General features: G+C 33.3%; 2 protein-coding genes across 5 annotated transcripts; one reads left to right on the top strand and one right to left on the bottom strand.

The window, feature by feature from the left end:
• The first annotated feature begins 445 nt into the window (after positions 1-445).
• Positions 446-17,054, top strand: LOC123215966 (1,4-alpha-glucan-branching enzyme 1, chloroplastic/amyloplastic-like). 3 transcript variants are annotated; one of them, XM_044636303.1, is made up of 23 exons: positions 446-592; positions 716-859; positions 1,444-1,544; positions 2,494-2,732; positions 3,785-3,883; positions 4,728-4,770; positions 5,380-5,439; positions 6,779-6,859; positions 7,746-7,862; positions 8,293-8,376; positions 9,331-9,452; positions 9,534-9,653; positions 10,880-11,009; positions 11,119-11,229; positions 11,979-12,107; positions 12,654-12,757; positions 12,876-13,020; positions 14,063-14,210; positions 14,380-14,480; positions 15,394-15,471; positions 15,707-15,862; positions 16,395-16,469; positions 16,598-17,054. In XM_044636303.1, the coding sequence occupies exons 1-23, from the start codon at positions 451-453 to the stop codon at positions 16,718-16,720; spliced, it is 2,652 nt and encodes an 883-aa protein (XP_044492238.1). In that variant the 5' UTR covers positions 446-450; the 3' UTR covers positions 16,721-17,054. The 3 variants fall into 3 exon arrangements, with proteins under 3 accessions (XP_044492238.1, XP_044492230.1, XP_044492246.1); XM_044636295.1 differs by having other exon boundaries at positions 1,390-1,544; XM_044636311.1 differs by lacking the exon at positions 446-592 and having other exon boundaries at positions 1,395-1,544.
• A 36-nt stretch (positions 17,055-17,090) lies between these two features.
• On the bottom strand, positions 17,091-19,441 carry LOC123215986 (growth-regulating factor 3). Of its 2 annotated transcripts, none has more exons than XM_044636330.1 (4): positions 18,919-19,441; positions 18,625-18,816; positions 18,171-18,513; positions 17,091-17,612 (listed from the first exon to the last, which is right to left on the bottom strand). In XM_044636330.1, the coding sequence occupies exons 1-4, from the start codon at positions 19,139-19,141 to the stop codon at positions 17,231-17,233; spliced, it is 1,140 nt and encodes a 379-aa protein (XP_044492265.1). In that variant the 5' UTR covers positions 19,142-19,441; the 3' UTR covers positions 17,091-17,230. The 2 variants fall into 2 exon arrangements, with proteins under 2 accessions (XP_044492265.1, XP_044492257.1); XM_044636322.1 differs by having other exon boundaries at positions 18,171-18,525; positions 18,919-19,433.
• Between the last annotated feature and the right edge of the window lie 585 nt (positions 19,442-20,026).

The following is a 20,026-nucleotide window of genomic DNA, read 5'->3' as shown; positions in this document are numbered from 1 at the left end:
TTAGATGCAAAAGGGATCATGATTTATGTACCATCCCGTAAGGATAATAAGTATATGTAAAAGTTGTTTGTGTCATTGTTAATCAGATAATGTCCTTCATCTGGTAAATTGGAGGCAGCAGCAAAAAGTTCACTATTTAAGATGTTTTTAGTGGTGAGATGGCAACATCCTGTTGGTCAGCCGAAGATAGAGCAAAATTCTTCCGCTACTAGAAAGAGACTTTTCCTCTCCCGTTTAAAAAGCAAAGAAATTAAAACGAGAATTACTAGAAGGGGAACTCAAAAAATAAATAAAGATACACAACAGCCCTACCCCTCTCATCTTCAGTTACATAATTAAAAAGGGTTTTTGTTCCACGTAGCGGTCCCACATTTTCCGATATTTAAACAAATACTGATAAATGGACGATGGAGAATCATCCTGGTGGGACCCACCAATACTCTCTTCCCCATGCAATCCTCCGCTATACACGTACCAGTATATCTCACAGCTCTCGCCACGAGCCAGAGCGAACACCAAACACTTAACAACAATAAACATTCAAAAGCAAAACAAACTTTGATATTTTTCTCCTCTGCTCACGCTTCTCTCGGTGCGTTGATTTCACCAATATTAATAATAATTATTATAATAATATCAGTAATATCAAGATCTATCCATCTCTCCGTCTCATCTTCAAATTCATATTTCTTTTTTTCTTTTTCTCTTTCTCTAGAATATTCAAATATGGTTTACACATCTGGTATTCGCTTCCCTTGCGTACCTTCAGTTTACAAGTCCACTCAATCAAGCTGCTGTTTCAATGGTGATCGCTGGAGTTCAAGTTTCTCTTTCTTCTTGAAGAAGAACTCACTTTCACGTACTCTCTCCCGCTCTCACTTCTTCATTTTACTGGCACTCTATTTTTTGTAGCAAATTTATTTTTTCTCAGATATTCTTTTTTATTGTGGAAATTGATTTTTTTTTTCTGCGTTTTTATTTTTACTCGATAAGCAATGATTTTGAATCATTTATGTCTGTGTGATTTCATCAAACTCGGAGATTGAATCAAAGAGTGCTGGAGTGAGTGGTTATGGTGGACTAAGCTCATTGTCACGTTCGATTTGTTTGAAATCATATCTATCAGTGCGAACTTCAGCTTTACTTCAGTTCTGAAATTTCTTACTTAGGAGGATAATTAGAAGTCTTTTGATTGGTTGTTTTCTTGGATCATTTGATATGTTAATTGAAAGTTCATGCCATTAGCAAATCGTATTTTGGTGGATCAAATTTATATTCTCAATTTCTCACCATGTGAATGGAATTATGTGATATAAAATACAGAATAATCTGTGTTGAGAATTCTCTTAATTGTCAGCCTTGTAAAGCTAATTTGATGCTGGTTTGTAGCGAAGATCTTTGCTGGAAAGGTTTCAAAAGATTATGATGCCTCTTCTTTGACAGTTGCTGCATCTGATAAAGTCCTTGTTCCCGGCAGCAACGGTGAAGGCACTTCATCATTCACTGATCAACTGGAAACTCCAGAGACTGTGTCGGAAGAAGAGGTTTGTGATGTTCTATAACTTATCACAAATCGGTGGTTATCAATATAAGGTTTTACATCTATTAATGAAGATGATATTTGCATATATATATGAAGGAAAATAATTACCAGAAGGTTTACTTAAATAACTTTGACTTGTCCATTCAGTAACGTTGACTGATACTGTGAAGGTTTGGTTTTAACTAGTTCTTTTGCAGATAATGCATTTTTTTCTTTCTCTTATATAGAGCATATTGAGTTTGCTATGTAACCAATGCATCCAAAAATTTTAATATATGTAGTTCTAACATGTCCTGTCATGTGCAAGGCATGTAAATGGAACATAAAAGCAATTTGTTGTAATTTAATCAAATACCATTTACTGATTCAAGTACAAAATCACTCAGTCAACTTGGTCTGACACCTCTTTGAGTAATTGTTCAACTCAAAAGCTTAAGGTGATAGAGAAGTATTGAATAATAGTGATTAAGTATTCCATCAATATGTACAAACAATGATATACTAACACAGAGTGCAATATTAAGATAACTATACATATGCAAAAGTGTCATGTTTAACAGACTTTAGGATTTAAAAGAAAAAAAAAAAAGAAATATAAATGTCTTCAGATGCCCATCACTTTTGCTGAAATCCCTAAACCCATCAAGTTTCACCATTATTACTGCCCCACAAAATTGTCCAGTTTTGGCATAACTTGACTGCTCAATAAGATGAGAGAGCTTGTTATAACTGCATGCACCTATTGAGTACTTGTTGTAAATAGAGAGCCATGCTTACTGCATACCTGACTAGACTAGAATAACCATCGTTCAAGTGTCATAACAGATTGTATTATTGCATGTTTAACAAAAGTCACTTTTATCTGTTCTGTATATTCTTATGACTGGTTAATTTTCTGCTGAGAGCTTTTTAACAGTGTTGCTTCTTGTACCTTTATGTTCTTGTTTTAGGTACTTCATGATATAGATAGTCTTCAAATGGAAGATGAAGAGAAGGTCGAGACTGAAGAGACAGTGTCTGCTTCATCGTTTGTAGAGCCATCTTTTCCTTTACAAGAGAATGTAAGTACTGAGGAGACTGAAGCCAAAACTGAAGTTAGAACAAGGTCCATTCCTCCACCTGGTAGGGGGCAGAGAATATATGAGATAGATCCGATTTTGACCGGTTTTCGTCAACATCTTGATTACAGGTGAGATAATATTTTATTGTGTTGCACAATGAACAAGTTTGTTTAAGTGACTCATTGACCTGGGGTCTAAAAGTAATGGGAGCAAATTGATTGCTTGTTGTTGGTTGGTATTTGTATGGATGCATTCTGGTTTATTTAAGTGGGCCTCTTCATATTGTGTTTTATGTTCTTTCCTCAGTTTTGTTTATCAGAATGCAGTAATCTAAGTCTAGCTTTGACTTAGTAAAGATAAATTTCTTGATTATAAAGATGGTGCTTGTTTTTTTTCTCCTGGATATTATGTCAAATTGAACAAATGACCTCTGAGTTTGTTTCTTCTTTTGTACCATGGTTAAATAAATGCCTTTAGATCATATTAATAGTTAGAAATCTTACGCCCTTTAAACTTGGATTGTGGATCAACATCACTTTAACATATTTTGGGTTCCAATTGTTAAAATGACTTAAGGAAATCTAACTTGGATAACTATTACATTATATACCCTTTCATTTTTATTTTTCTTCCCAATGTGGAAGTTATATATTCCAACAATAATATTTGACGTCAGGTCCCATTTCCCTTAGATCTAAAAATTCTTGACAGTTTTTTATCACACAATAACAACCCTTTTTAACCCTTCAATCTATTACAAATTCAGGAATCATCATGGGGATTTTTTAATTTAATTGTAATATATTCCCTTATGAAATCTTTCTATCATATTTCTGATGTGACTTACAATTAAGGGGTGAACTAATTTCATAACAACTCCTTATTTTTTGTAGTTTTAAATAGCACATTTTACTCATAGGGATATGAAATTCTCTTGTGTACACTCCTTCTGTGTGTCTATATTTGTGTGTTCTTAAAGATTTGCTATCCAAAATGTTTGACTTTAAGATAGACTTATAATACATAATTTTATAGTCTGATTATTGTATTCTTAGTTACCCTTTAATTATTTTCCTGTGAATAAACATTTATTAATTAATGTGTGTTGTTTTATATTCCTGTTTGTGTTACTTTCTTGATTAAATGTCTGAGGTTGGTGGAAGTCTTGTTCCAATTGCAGGTATGGACAATATAAAAAATTGCGTGAGGGTATTGACAAGTATGAAGGTGGTCTGGAGTTGTTTTCTCGTGGCTATGAAAAGTTAGGCTTCACACGCAGGTACCTTTTGAATTTCCACAGGTTGATTTCCTTGTTTGTTCTGTCTTTAGTATCTTTACAGGTTAAATATAGGATTGTGACTTTAAGTGTGTGTCTGATCATGGTGCAATGTGCTTTACATGTATTACTCTTTGTTTATGCAAAGAATAATTAATTAAAAGATTAAATAAATATCTGGAGGTAATACTCAGGCTAAGCAGAGAAACAAAGATAGAAGATTCTTCACCAAGTATTTGCAATTTAACCTTGTTTAAACTTGGTGAAGCTGGAGTTTGAATTAATATTCTCAAACTTAATCAGCTGGCATTACTAATTTCACTTCCGGCCATTGTAGCTTTTGTTTCTTGGGCCATTTTCAACTGATGTCTTACTTTTCCTAGCGTCTGCTTTGACCAAGCTCAGTCTGATACAAGCTGTTCCAGGGGTTAAAAAAGAGACATATTTGGCCATAAGATAAGAGAGGCCTGCATTTGCATTCCTTTTATGTTCATATAGGATAGCATTTGTGGTTTTTGTTAATCCTAATACTTTTATATTTTTGCAAATTTAGGGAAATAGCATGTAGTTTTATCACGTACTGATGAACGAGCTGGGGAGAAGCCTGTGGAACCAGTTTATCTTTATTCTTTATGGCAGCACTTTTATGTGGTTTATTAGCTCATAATTGTCCTCCATCCAGCTTTCATGTTCTCTTTGTGGGTTTTTTTCTAGTTGTGCATTTTTTTTTTCTGAAATTGAAATTGTGTTGTAATAAAAAATTTGTGTAGTCCCTCTTTGTTCCAATCTATTTAAAACGTAAAAGTAAAGTTGTGGTTGTTGAATATCTTCTCTATTGGTTCTGCAGTGCCACAGGTATAACTTATAGAGAGTGGGCGCCGGGAGCTAAGGTTTGTTTGATTTTTTTATTCCAGGATTTATGTGTTACCTCTTGACTAGGACAGTGTTATGTGGGCTAAAACTTTGTCTGTGTGATGATGATTTTCCATACAGGTTTATGCTGTTATTATGATCCACTAAATCTTTGTGACTCTATTGTAGAAACAATTATTTCCTCTGTGTGATAATGCTCCTGTGATTTATGTTATTACAGTTTATATTGATACTTAAAAATAGAAGAATGAAGTCAAGCTCTCCAATACTCTTTAATCTCTTATTTAAGAAAAAGAAAAGGCTCGTCAATACTCTTTTACTAAAAGTGGTTGTTTATCAGTTTGCTGCCTGTGACCTTTTTGACTTAATCATCAAACATAGACAGTTTTTATTTGTTTACCTACTCCTATCCCCTTTAAGTTTGATTCAGTGTGGTACTCTTTCTGGCGGTAATTACTGATAAGGGGACAATGAACAAGGTTTCAAATGTCAAACATGTTCCTTCATCACTAGCTTTTCTTAAACTTGTGCACTTATTGGATTATTTTGATTAAATACTTGTAATAGACATGTAAAATCTGGTGGTACTGTTATTTGTCTTATATAGTAATTGCTTACTTTTTCAGTCAGCAGCGTTGATTGGAGACTTCAATAACTGGAATCCCAATGCAGATATCATGACCCGGGTATGTTATCTTTGCTTCCGTAAATCAGAGTTCTAACTGCAAATTGGCTCTTCTCTTTGCCTGACATTGTTAGTCGTTGGAATTTTCATCCTGGACAGAAAGCCAAATTGTTTTACTGGTGTTACTTTTTTAAATAGATCTGAGTCTGTTTCATTTTTAGATTTATTTCAGAATTCTCACTGGGAAAGAATCATGAGGCTACTTCAAAATAAAAATTAAAAAAAGATACCTTGTGATTAAGTTGGTAATCTTAAATTTGCTCTAGTGCTAATAACTTTAACTACGGCCTTTTTTTTTCCTGGGAAATTCTCCTAGGAATTCTATTCCTCTGTGTTGCTTCTGTTCCATTTAAATGATTTCTGTCTCTCTTTAACTAAAAATACTACATTAATGGCCTTGAAAGCTGGATCACATGAGATGTCACTTGGGCATTGAATTTAGCTTTGTGGTTATCTGCCGCACAAAACCTTTGAGCAGTTTTCCTTGTCGATTTGTCATAGAAAATTAGAACTCATTGACTTGCCACTGTAAATTTATTGGATCTATGAAAGATACTAAGATCCAATATAGCCTGGGAATTTTTTAATTAGAAATGAGGAGGATCAATCCTTTTAGTTGATAGATCTCCAGTGTTTGAGTGTTCTTTGCACTTCTCAGTTGCTAAACATTCATCGAGGTTGTTCATTAATTACAGACCATAACCACAGATGAAGTCAACATAGCCCTACTTCTAAGTTAGTTAAACACTTAACCTAAATACTTAAGTTAATTGGTTAAGGGCCAATGTAGTATTTTAGCTCAAACATAAATCAAGCTTAAATTCAGCTTAGACATTTGACTTGGCTTTATTTGCATATTCAACCTTGATTTGATTCTGTCTGGTTTAAATAGGATTCCAAGAACCAAGCACCTGTAATCATAACACTATACTTTGGGCAACTGGCTAATTGTTTCTTCATAATGCTAGGTCATGGTTAGGAGAAACCTATATCTAGGTTATTATAATTTGATGAGGATGATTCCAGGTAGGGCTGGATACGAGCCGAAACAGGGTCTGGCTCGTTTTCAGTGAGCCCAAGCTCGGGCTTGCTGAGCTCGCTAAATACATGTTCGTGTTCGGTTCATTTCATAATTTTAGTGTTTGGGCTCGTTCAAGGCAAGTTTGTTCGAACAAAACTCGTTTCGAGTCAGAACAAGCTCGCTTCGAATCCAGCCCTAGTTTCAGGCATCACTTGCATTAATATTTTTCTTCTTGTAACTTCTTTTTAATTTTTTCTTTACATGCATATGAATCATAATTGTTTCAATAACACAAATCTCACCTTCAATCTGTGAACAGAATGAGTTTGGGATCTGGGAGATCTTTTTGCCTAACAGTGCTGATGGTTCACCACCAATTCCCCATGGTTCTTGTGTGAAGGTAACATTTTATCTGGGAAAAGTTTTACTTTGGCTCTAACTTGCTTTTATTTCAATGAATGGATATAGCACTTTGGTTTTTCTTGTCCTCTTCTCTTCTCACAGCGAACAAACGAGTTTCTCTTCCCTCATAAGTGATTTTTTTTAATATTTTGGTTGCAGAAATAATTTCTCTACTATTGATCAAGATTAGTAAGAACTGTAATTTAATTTGCAGAATTTCTCTTGATAAGTTCTCCCAGTGTTCTCAGCTTTTGCAAAATGAATTCATAGTCTGCACAAATATTTTCCATCATCTTCCTTCTCCAGGAGAAAGTTTTTTTGTGCGTAACAATAATTTCAAAAATATCAGGTAATAGGGAAAGGACCAACTATAATATTTAAACTCATAACTGATGGGGGGTGCTAGGTACTCAAATTATCAGAAATTGAAAATGGTAGAAGAAAATGGAAATCAATTGAATTCAAGCTCACTTCAATCGAGATTCATTTAATCAGAGAGGTTACGAAACATTCTCACACACAGTTTTTGCTATTCAATTCCTGTCCCCCCTAATTTTCCCATGCCTGCTTTTATATCGCATTTTTGAATTGTTTCCCAAAATTACAAAAAGATCACTCAACATTTAAAATGACAAAAAGGTCCTTACTAACAAAACAAATAATTCCACGTATATCAATTACATAACCACCCCCCTTCCCCCCGATGAAAACATTCTTGCCCTTAAGAATTGTGTCAGTTATCCTGAACCTAGAACTCTGGTGGTTTGTGCTTTTCTCTTACCTTTTCTTATTCTTTTGGACTCCTTTAACTCTGTCAATTATCCTGAACCTAGAACTCTAGTGGTTGTGCTCTTAATACTTACTCTTCATCTTTTTATTTGTAGATTCGAATGGACACACCATCTGGCATTAAAGATTCCATACCTGCTTGGATTAAGTTCGCTGTACAAGCTCCAGGTGAAATCCCATACAACGGTATATACTATGATCCACCAGAAGAGGTATGGTTCTACAATCTTTTATTTCTCTAGGTTTGCCAAAAATTTTTGAGATATTTATGATTATGGCATGAGTAAAATGATATGGAACCTTAACATATAAAAGTTCCAGTGACTTCAAATTCAGCAACAACATCAGGAAGGATTTATGTATAATTTTAAAATAATTGTGTAATTTTGAATATGCTATATTATACTGGGTTCTTACCATAATATGACATTGACACCTGTGGAGGTGCACATTAATGAAATTAAGATTGTGTATCATCAGTGATTTTTCTATTTTTAGCATATGGGCTGCCCTGGATGTTCTTAAGAAGAAACAGATGTTATTGTATAAATTTCATTGGACACTTGATATGATGAACTGGAGGATGTAAGTTTATTTACATCTGCTACTCCATATATTGTTAATGTTAAATCTTTTTTGCAGAAAAAGTATGAGTTTCAACATCCTCAACCTAAGAGGCCAAAATCACTTAGAATTTATGAGGCACATGTTGGAATGAGTAGCACGGTGTGCATCTCCTTCTCCTATGATTAATGATTACTCATTGCTTCTGTTGCTTGCTATGCGTTAGTTTTAAGTCCACAATGTTAGCATCCGCTGGATCTTGTTTTTTGATATATGCTTGAATGCTATGTAAGATTGCATCTTAAAAAGCATGGTAAGCTTGTGTTAGAAGTTTACAAGTAAAATGATTTTGTTGTGATCACGCCCTGCATGATGGTGGGCTGGATAAAACAAAAATCTAAATTAAGCTTGCTTAAACTCTTAAGAGGAAGTGTCTGCGACTAACATAAGGCACTTTCTAGGAAGAGATATACAAGTCTTGTGTCCTATTTTATTGATATCCAAGTTTGAAGAATTCTAGGTTCCAATCAACTTGCAGATATTAATGAGGTGGAGAACTATCTAATATGTTGTTTTTCATTGTCATTTTCCATAGTATCTCTAAAGATTTTTCTTTCAAGCAATTGACTTAAAAGTTAACAACACGAACACCTTAACTTTCATCTTCTTTTTTAATAATGAAAATAATTCAGAAAGCAAAAAGAAAATAAGATAAGTGATCAGATTTTATAATCTGTAGTAGTATTATGCCTTTTCTTTTATCCATTTAGAAACTTTGACATTCTTTAACTTTGATAAGATTTTTATAATTTAAATGTTTAGTTCAAGGTGTGGATAGTCGGGTAGGTATAACAAGAATCATTAAATTGATAATTAACATATCATAATGCATCAATCTAATTATCTGTTTATGACCCTTCTAGGTTATCTTGCTCCTTTCACTGCATCAAATTTACTAATTTGCTAATATGGTTGTAATATTTTGTTAAATTTGGGAATATTTAAATTATCAATGTAGGGAAATAGGGGCCACAACCTTCCTTAAGTTATTCAGTTTTTGCTGTTCTGTTTTATGTGTTTTTTCCTTCTCACAATATTATCATCAATGAGATGCAGGAGCCAATGATTAACACGTACACCAATTTTAGAGATGATGTACTTCCACGCATCAAAAGACTTGGCTATAATGCTGTTCAAATAATGGCTATCCAAGAACATTCATATTATGCAAGCTTTGGGTACTTTCTTGTTTCAAATAAGCTTCAACCATATATATATATTTGTTACACTGTATTTAATCATACTTTCATATGATTCAGGTACCACGTGACAAATTTTTTTGCACCTAGCAGCCGTTGTGGAACTCCTGATGAGCTGAAGTCTTTGATTGATAAAGCTCATGAATTAGGCCTGCTTGTTCTCATGGATATTGTTCATAGGTAATAATTACATTCAAAGTAAAACTTAGGGCCCTTTTTACTTAGAATTGCAATATAATTATCTGTTTACGGAAACAAAGTGATATACAAAAATTTTAAGAAAATGTGTTTGTTTAAAATGTACTAACAGTCAATTTTTTAATATAATTTTTGTAGAGATATTCAAAAATCTAAAAACAAAAATAAAGAAAAATATTCTCTTTGCTTCCATAATTTTCTAATTTATATATGAAACAAACCTTTAGAAATAGAAGTTTCTTGGTTGAATAATTTATTCCACACTTTTCATTATAGAGAAAAGAAATTTTTACAAAAAAAAAAAAACTTAGGACCTAAAACTAGTAAAAATTTGTAAATATAGGAAAGAAAAAAGATAACACAATAAAAGCAATCCATACAATCCTTAAAAATATTCTTCAATCAAACCATTTCAGTCAGTAATGGATTAAATCAAGACTTGATAGACTTTCCAAAACTCCTTTCAAGTTGGTAAATAAATGTCAATCATAGCTTGCTTATTTGAAATTCAAAGCCTGATTTTAATGTGACTTTGGTTAAAATGTCTGCTTTTTGTGTTGTGGATGAAATGTAGGCTAGACTGATTCCTTCATTGTAAATTTCTCTTTTAATTAAGTTTCGGTCTATTTTTACATGCTTCATCCTCTTATGTTGAACTAGGTTTTAAACAATATTGATAGCAGATTTTCTATCACTACAGAGAATAGTAGGGCTAGTTAGCTTTAACATGATTTAAATACAAACACCAATAATATTTATATACATGTGAGAAACTATCAATCACAAAATTTTGACAGCCATAATGATAATATCTAAACTCCTAACAGAATTTTACTGTGATTCTTATGATTTTGACTTTCTTATCTGAATAAAGTGGCTTGTGAAAGATACCCAAGCTGTTTATGATTCAGTCTGGTCATTCGCTATATATTAATGTATCAATTTGTAAATTCATTATGGCATGTTCCAATCGTTTGATATGATATTTGTTATTTCAAAACCATTTAACCTTTTCTTTTTTGTAAATTCTAATGTGATGACATTCAGTTGTTTGATACAATTGCAACCTTATTTAAAAAAATTTGCTGTTCAGATATCTTTAGGATGAATTGCTGGTTCCCTCGAATCATCTTGTGATATTATGTAATGTATTTGCTTATTTTCTTGTTTCATTCTTATATTTGACTGTTAATGTCCAATGAATGCAGCCATGCTTCTAACAATGTTTTGGATGGGCTGAACATGTTTGATGGAACTGATAGTCATTATTTCCATTCTGGATCTAGAGGATATCATTGGATGTGGGATTCTCGCCTTTTCAACTACGGAAGCTGGGAAGTATGTGCTTTTTGTAAACTTCTATGATATATCACATTGGTGAAGCTTTTCCTTGTTTTTCTATTTCATGCTATAATCAGTTGGGATTAATTTTCTCCTTCTCGTATAGGTATTAAGGTTTCTTCTTTCAAATGCAAGATGGTGGTTGGAAGAATACAAGTTTGATGGTTTCAGATTTGATGGTGTAACTTCAATGATGTATACTCACCATGGATTGCAGGTAATAACTTAGTGCCTCTAGAAATTAATCCTTGTCTTTCTGATGAAATGAAATGAATAGCTTACGCATCAGAATTCAATTTTCAAGGTGTGAAAGTTGTGCCTAATGAGAGTGATTGGAATCAAATATACTCAGGTTCCATAATTAATTTAAGGAAACCATATCCTGACATGCTATTTTGGCATATAAGTTTATATTGAACTTTCAGTCTGAATCACCATCAAACAAACATTTGGGCATTTTAAGCTGTTTGCTCTGTTTAGCAATAATTTCAATGTCCTCGACTTGATGGGCCTTACATGCCCCAAGTTGTGCATCTCATTAGTGAATTAATAGTTTTGATGGTTTTACAGTTGGAACAATGATGTTCTGTTCTTATACTATTAATCCAACTGTTCAATAGCCTAAGGAAGCTGTTGAATAGTAGTGTAATGAATCTATGCTGGTATATTGAGAGACAAGAGTTGAGTTCATCTCTACACTTTCTTTTCCCCAACTGAAAGTAGTTGTTTCTTCCTCCAATCAGACACCACTTATACTGCCAATTCTTTTCTGTCATTTGGAGAAGTCTATTCTTACATTTTATCCTAAAAATAGTATAAAAACTTCTCATGCAATATTGTTGGTAATGGTGAAAATACTACTGCATCATATCTACATGAAAGCTTGAACCACAACAGCTTGTATTTTTAACTACATTATTTGTCTTTCTGCATTATATTGGCTCTTTGAGTTGTTTGTTATTGCAGATGGCATTTACTGGAAATTACAATGAGTACTTTGGATATGCAACTGATGTAGATGCTGTTGTTTATCTGATGCTGGTCAATGATATGATTCATGGACTCTTCCCTGAGGCTGTTACCATTGGAGAAGATGTATATTATACAGTCCCCTTTAATTCATATTTAGCATCTTTTAGTTCTAGGACTTTATTTCTTTTATGGAGAATGAATTTCAATTTCATAAAATATATTTGTTATTCAGGATAAATCGATGAAAATGAATTTCTCATCATATGAAAATAGTTTTCTCAGAAAAGGTTGCATGCATGATATATATTCATTGAGGATGTGTTTGCCTATGTTTCCCTGCATCACCAATATTCTGTTCTGACAATTATTGAGTTTCTTTGTTTATTTATTTATTTATTCTTTGCGAGTTGTGGCATTTCACATCAGGCACCTGGAAACTAAAATACTTGACTTTTCAGCTAGATCAACGACATAGTTATAATTGTCTGTGTGGAGCATACTCAGGAAATAATAATCAAGAAAAATGACTATCTTTAACTTCTTTCTCATTGTCTATTGGACCCATGGCCAAGAATTTGTGTTAAAAATTTGAGTTAGAATAAATGAATAAAATGCCAACTCTCTGCCCTGATTTTATTCTATTAATTATATGGTTTTTTCTCCTTGCAGGTTAGTGGAATGCCAACATTCTGCATTCCTGTTGAAGATGGTGGTGTGGGATTTGATTACCGACTACATATGGCCATTGCTGATAAATGGATTGAACTCCTTAAGTATGTTCCTATTAGAAGCCATTAACTTGCTACCTGTTCAACAAACTTTAAGCTGATTTTCTTTTTTATCTTAATAATGCATTTGACATACATGTGTGCACTGTCTGGTGCTGTGTAGGAAAAGGGATGAAGACTGGAAAATGGGTGACATTGTTCACACATTGACCAACAGAAGGTGGTTAGAAAAATGTGTTGCTTATGCTGAAAGTCACGATCAAGCTTTGGTTGGTGACAAAACAATTGCATTCTGGTTGATGGACAAGGTTAGTTGTGTTCTTATTATTATTATTATTATTATTTTGGTAATTAGTTAGTTGTGTTCTTACCACGTATGCCACACAAAATACAGTAAGTTCTGGTTGTGTTCTTATCCACATATCATTCATTTTGATGCACATATCACACACACCTTTGCTTCTATCATAGAAATGGCTTTTGGTACTAGAATAAGAATTTTGGATCTGTCTAAATGAACAGATACCTCTGCTCTATAGTTTGTCATGTTTTCGTGTTTTGACAAATTTATTTTGTTATTTATGCTATTACAAACTAAATTTCCCAATAGATATTGCTGTTACAACATCATTATTTGATGGAGCTGCTAATTTTTCTTTGATGAAATTTAAATTACAGGTCTACTCTCTCATTATATCTCTTCTTAAAAATCCATTCAAATAATTTGTAAAGCATGTTATCAAATATGTTTCTTTTCATGCACAGATGGTACCACTTGCATGAGAAACTTGAACAGTAGTTAAAGTTGTTGGATATAAATTCAATAATTTTAAGTTCTAAAAGAGAATGGTTTTCACTCTTATTTCATATTCTGGTAATAAGAGAACAAATTATTTTATGGAACAGTCCTATCGAACTCCTAAATAATTGAAAAGCTATCAATCCTAGGTTTTTGGGTTCAAACATAACAAACGAGAAATTAGTGATACAAATTAATCCCAAATGTTCCATATGAATGTAAAGTTTGATTTATTCAAACTTTTTTCCTTCTTTGGACGAAATCAACTAGATTCTCCAACAAGAAGCTTATTTGAAAAAGAACACAGTTCTGAATATTGTTGAAATGAACTAGAGTCTTGATCTTCCGTCTTATACTACTTTATCAGGCTGAGATCTTGATTGTCTCATTCTTCTGATTTGTTGCTTTCTTGTGTGTAGCATTAAGTTGGAGTGAATCTTAGTGACATTGCATAATAACATCGTTGAAGAAAATTTGTATGATTGATACAATTAAGTCGTATTGCTTATAATTTCAGAACTATTTATATGAGATTTTGTGCCTTTATGTAGGATATGTATGATTTCATGGCTTTCGAGAGACCATCAACTCCGCTTATAGATCGTGGAATAGCATTACACAAAATGATCAGGCTCATTACTATGGGACTGGGCGGAGAAGGATATCTGAACTTTATGGGCAATGAATTTGGGCATCCTGGTATGCTATTGATTATTAATATTCTGTGTTTATATGTCTTTGCATTTCTACCATCATTGACTTAACCTCTCTTGAGTGTTAATCTGATGGTTCTTTAATGACTTGAGTGTTAATCTGATGGTTCTTTAATGACTTGATGTTATTCTTCTTTTGTTGTAAATTTATATAGAATGGATTGATTTTCCAAGAGGTGAGCAGCAACTTCCTAATGGCCGTGTAATTCCTGGGAACAATTTCAGTTATGATAAATGCCGGCGTAGGTTTGATCTGGTAAGTTCCTCCCTTGGTTGGAATTTGAATAACAAATCTTGTGCAGAGTTGATAAGACATACCTAGCATATTTGCTTTCTTTCATGTTGGCATCATTAAATGAACTGCAAATGTAAGTTCCAGTGTAGACATATTGAATTTGATAGGCTCTAAATCTAGCAGGAATAGGTTTAATATAACTGAAAAAATGCAGTGAATATATTATGATAAAGAAATCCACAGGCAAAGTTTGCTAAACAAGATCACTTGGCTGAGCTTAAAATCTTCTTGATCATAATGAGGAGAAAAAGAGCCTTAAATCTTCTTCTGAAAACCTTTTCTGACCATATAGTGCAAAAGAATCATGGACCTATATACTGTATTTAAGCACATATATGAATTGTCTTTAGTCATTGTTGATTGGTGGAAGGAAGAAAAGAAAAAGATCGTATAATGGCATGAAAGATAATGAGAATAAGAACATACATAGTAATAGAATAAACTTCCATAATTTGATTACAACAGAACATTTGCATTCCGTTTGTGAATTCTAAAGGACATCTAGCCAATGTTCTTTGTAAAGGCCTAAGCTCCAAAGTTTTTCATGATTATATTTGCAAGATAGGCATGAGAAATATATGTACTTAATCTTGAGGGAGAATGTTGGCTATGTAGGCAATAAAAATTAATGTAAGTGACTTTTATATGTCCTAGGGAGTAGGTTCTAGAACTAGGGTGGCTGGTAGTCAGAAATTGAAAATCCAAAGGTTGTATATACTTGAAACTGTAACCATTTGAAATAATAATGAAAAGTAATTGGTGGAAAAAGATTTTCCCTTTATTTTTATCATTACTTTTTACCTTTTTATGACATTTAACTCTTTGCATTATAATTATTAAAAGAAACTATATATTATTGGTGTTGTATTGACAGGGCGATGCAAATTATTTAAGATATAGAGGAATGCAGGAATTTGACCAGGCAATGCAACATCTTGAGGAGAGATATACTGTGAGTTCTAATTGAAATAAATTTCCTATTTGTATAATTAATGTCAAAAGTAATTGGGTTTATCTTAATGTTATGGATTTTATCATTTTTATCTATTTAGTTAAGAATATTTTATTTAATTTTAAATATTTATTATTGTATTTTATGAGTTGTATGAAGCCAGATAACTTATTCGTAATATTTTTTATAAATTAGAGAATTTATATTAATGACGAAGACATTACTGTTGAAACAGTTTATGACTTCCCAGCATCAATATATATCACGTAAAGATGAAGGAGATAGGATCATTGTCTTTGAGAGAGGAGATCTTGTTTTTGTCTACAATTTTCACTGGAGTAACAGCTATTTTGACTACCGAATTGGCTGCTTAAAACCAGGAAAGTATAAGGTAAGCATTGTAGTTTTTAAACATTACTTATGCATACTTAAAAAATATTTTTTTGTACTAATTCTTGATTGAGAACTATATTGTCAACTTAAACCTTCACATATTAAGAAACTGAATTTAAATGAATTTTTAATATAATCAATTACACTATCACAACATGAGCACAACATATTCCCGAAATATTTATTAGCTTCAATGCATTAAAATATTTCATGCATATGGTTATTTATGCATACTTAAAAAAAATTTTTTGTACTAATCCTCGTTTGAGAAATATGTTGTCAACTTAACCTTCGCATGTTAAGAAACTGAATTTGAATGAATTTTTAATATAATTAATTATAGTGTCACAATACCAGCACAACATATTGCTGAAATATTTACTACTTAATTGTATATTCCTATTTTATTAATTACTCAATCTCATCAGAAGTTATTGGTAAACTAAAGCTTCATCTTGTATATATTATAATAATGTTAATTTCATCGTCATTAGTCTGGCTTATTGTACAATTTAAAATTTTCTTTTCAGATTGTCTTGGATTCGGATGATCCGCTGTTTGGAGGATTTAATAGGCTTGACCATAATGCTGAGTACTTCAGCTCAGTAAGAAATTTTATTCCAGAGGACACATTTAAATCTTTAATCAATTTTTTATTCTTTCTCCTAGGCCTTGTCTTTCAATTTTTTTTTTAATTAATCATGTGGTTTTTTTAATTCAACGGTGTTTGCAGGAAGGGTGGTATGATGACCGGCCACGTTCCTTCTTGGTATATGCACCAAGTAGAACCGTTGTTGTCTATGGACTAGTAAATGATGAAATGGAAGCTGCTCCAACAAAGAAGGAATGGCATTGATATTTAAAACATCTGATGAGGTTAGGGTGATCACATAGTGCGCTCTTTATTGTGCTTTGGGCATTCAACACAATAATCTAAATTGCAGTTGAGAGTAGCCAGTATTGTTACTTCTGTCACCAAGAGGTAGAATTGGAAAAAATGAACCAAGGTAAAGCAAGGCTTACCTCCAAGTTGGGAGTGTTGGAAACACATGTAACAAATTTGCATTGGCATTCTGTAAATGTTTCTGGCTAGCTAAATTATGTTTAGGTGGATATATGTTTTTTATATTTTTTTTAAGTTCTCTGTATTTACGATTTCTATCTAGATCGCTATCTAGCTTCATACTTCATCTACTAGAAGAAAAGCAGGAAATTGGCCCTTTAAATAATTGAAAGGCAATCAAACATCACCCGTGCACACACTATTTATTTATACATGAAGCAATCATCATCAAAGTGTAAGCAACAGAAAGAAAAGCCAAAAGAAAATGCAAACTAGATTATTTTAGTTTCAAAAAAATTAAATTCAGGTGGTAACGAAACTAGATTCAGAAGTAGAGCTCTGGGGCAACTTATGAAGAACGCTTGTCGGTGAAGAATTAGATGCGGAAGATTGCAGTGCCTCCGCCAGTGGGCCTCCCATTGAAGCCATCTGATTTGTGGCCCATCCGGTGGCCCAATTAAGATGGGATTCCTCTCTTTCACTGCCTTGGTGACCTGTTGCTTCTCCATCGCCAGTAGACAGTTTCAAGGAGACATCCGATGATGAATTTCCGGGCATTGAAATGGAGAGGCGAGTGCTGGCATTGCTTGCAGCATTGTTGGGTTCTTCAAGTGATCTCGGCCAGTCATCAAAAAAATGCCTTAAAATGTGGCCAGCCGATCTATTATTATTATCAGGTTTGGAACTACAAGGGACAAAAGAGCAAAAATATTATCTTGAGGAAGAAAATAAAGAAGAGCTAACCATCATATGTTCCTAAAAGAAGTGGATGGGGTTGGTTTAAAATTCTTGAGCAAAAATTCTTCCTCAGATATTAGACATGTTCTCTTGGGTCCTACCAAGAATCCGTCAGTCTATAAGTTTTCTCAATGAAAAGATCCATTCAAAACCAACCACATACATTCTTTTCTAACATCAAAGTTACATATAAATCAAAGCTAAATTTTCCCAACAAATTCCCATTGATTCATTATTTGAAAATATTGTTTAAAATCTAAGATACCCCTTCCGATTTTAAGTTATAACCCTTTCATATTTTTAATTCAATAATATTATATTAAAAATTTTATGTGTATATTTTATCTTTATTTTTTAACTATAAATTTATTTAATAATACGTAATTATTTGTGCATTAAAAATTATGCAAATAGGATAACTCTTTTTAATCTACACTACCATTTAGTATTATATTTTCAAAGACTAAAAATCGGTTTTAAAATGGATTATATATTCAAGATTTACCTTTGATTGAAATGAAGAAGTTCAACAGAAGACGAAGGTCCTGAAAGACCAAAATCAGGCCCATTGGCCACCACGCCTAGTGGTGAAGAAGCAAGCGTTGCGTTGGAGGTAGCGGTGGTGGTTTTGAGAGTCCCAACTGCACCAGCAACACCAACTGTATTAATGGTGGTGGTGGTGGGTGTGGGGATTTCCACAGGCTTTCTTGAACGATTACGGCCGCGGTGCATGTGGCGCTCGCAATACTTATGGCCAGTCACCACGTCCCTTGAGCACCTCCATTTCTTTCCATCTGTCCTCCGGCACCGCCCCGGCTCTGGATCCATCGCGCCTCTTCCCCAGTACCCTGATTGCAACACTGATGACACATGACATGTGAATCTTGAGAATATTGTAGTCATTAATAAATAGTTAAATGATGAAAATGAAATGAGATGTCGAAAAATGAGAAACTCACAAGCAGCTGGATAATACTGAGGATAATGATGTTGAAGAGGGTCATGGAGAAAATAAGGAGAATGAAGAAGGCTTTTCTTGATTGGGTGGAGAAGTTCAGGAGGAACAGCAGCACCAGCTAACATGTATCTGTAGATCAAAGCCTGCAACTCAAGCTCCTGCCACTGAGTCAAGCTAAAGTAACTTCCCATCTCTGACATCCAAAAACAAAATATCTCATTTACACCAAGTTCAAGCAAATAAGAATTATTTGTACTGGAACAGAACGAAATGAAAATAGAAATAAAAATCATACTGGGAAATCTGGTGGTTGAATCTGAAAATGCTGACAAGTTGCTGACTTTACTGGTGGGTTCAGGTGCAAACAAAGGAAGAGCTGATGGGTCTTGTTGATGTTGCTGATCAGGTTCATGGGGTAAATCAAGAAAGAGTTTTGGAATCTTTGCTGAAGGTGGTTGTTGTTGTTGTTGTTCTGACTCATGCCGGTGGTCTCTCCATTGCTTTAGATGCAAATCCATGAGGAGAGAAAAAGAGAGAGAATCAAATATTATGTAGTTTTGTTGGTTTTGGTTTAATGAATGGGTATATGAATGTTAACTGTGAAAGGAAATTTTGGAAAAAGCTTTTTACCGGAGCTTCTGTATGTTCTTAGCGAGAGAGAGTGGAGAAACAGGAATATTAAGAGAGATTATTATTCTGACATGAAACACTGCAAAGGTTGTTCATGGGCAGTGGGAGAAGCTTAGGGTACTTGAGAAACAGACGGTCAGACAAGACAGTTGAGATTAAAAAGAGAACCCTAACTAATTAATTATTATTATAATAAAAAAAATAAAAGTTGATGGAAGATTAGCAGTGTATATATTTTTATATATATATAAATAAAAATAAACCTGCAGTCTTTCGGTCTCTGCCTTGGAAATAGCATTCCAGAGAGAAGCAACAACATGGCTCATGCCTAAATAATCTCTGAATAACACAAATTTTTATTTTTAATATTAGGGCCACTCTCGCTCTTTTCTTATCTTCAAGTTTAGAACTTTTTTTATTATAATTTGCAATTGTAATTAGTATTATATTAATTGATTCATTGCGGAAGAAGATCTTGATGCCCATGGAGATGGAGAGTGAACCGACAGCGCAATTTAAAATTCAGATTTATTATCATTTGTCACTGCAGTTTCTGAGAGAAGAGGACGACTTTACGACAAGTCACATTGCACTCCCCGACTTGTCAAAGATTTTTTAGGAGATGGAGATGACAGTGAGAGAATTGCTTTTCTCTCATTGGGATTAATTTTTAACATTTTTACAATTAATAATAACAATATCTCTTTTCCGTTATCATTGATATTGAAATGGAAAATTAATTAAAATATTTTTTTCCGAAGAGTGTATAAGAT

This window comes from Mangifera indica, chromosome 1 (assembly GCF_011075055.1).
Source record: "Mangifera indica cultivar Alphonso chromosome 1, CATAS_Mindica_2.1, whole genome shotgun sequence".
NCBI lineage: Eukaryota > Viridiplantae > Streptophyta > Magnoliopsida > Sapindales > Anacardiaceae > Mangifera > Mangifera indica.
Note: the sequence above shows the minus strand (reverse complement) of the source record. Positions and strands in the feature narration are given on the sequence as shown.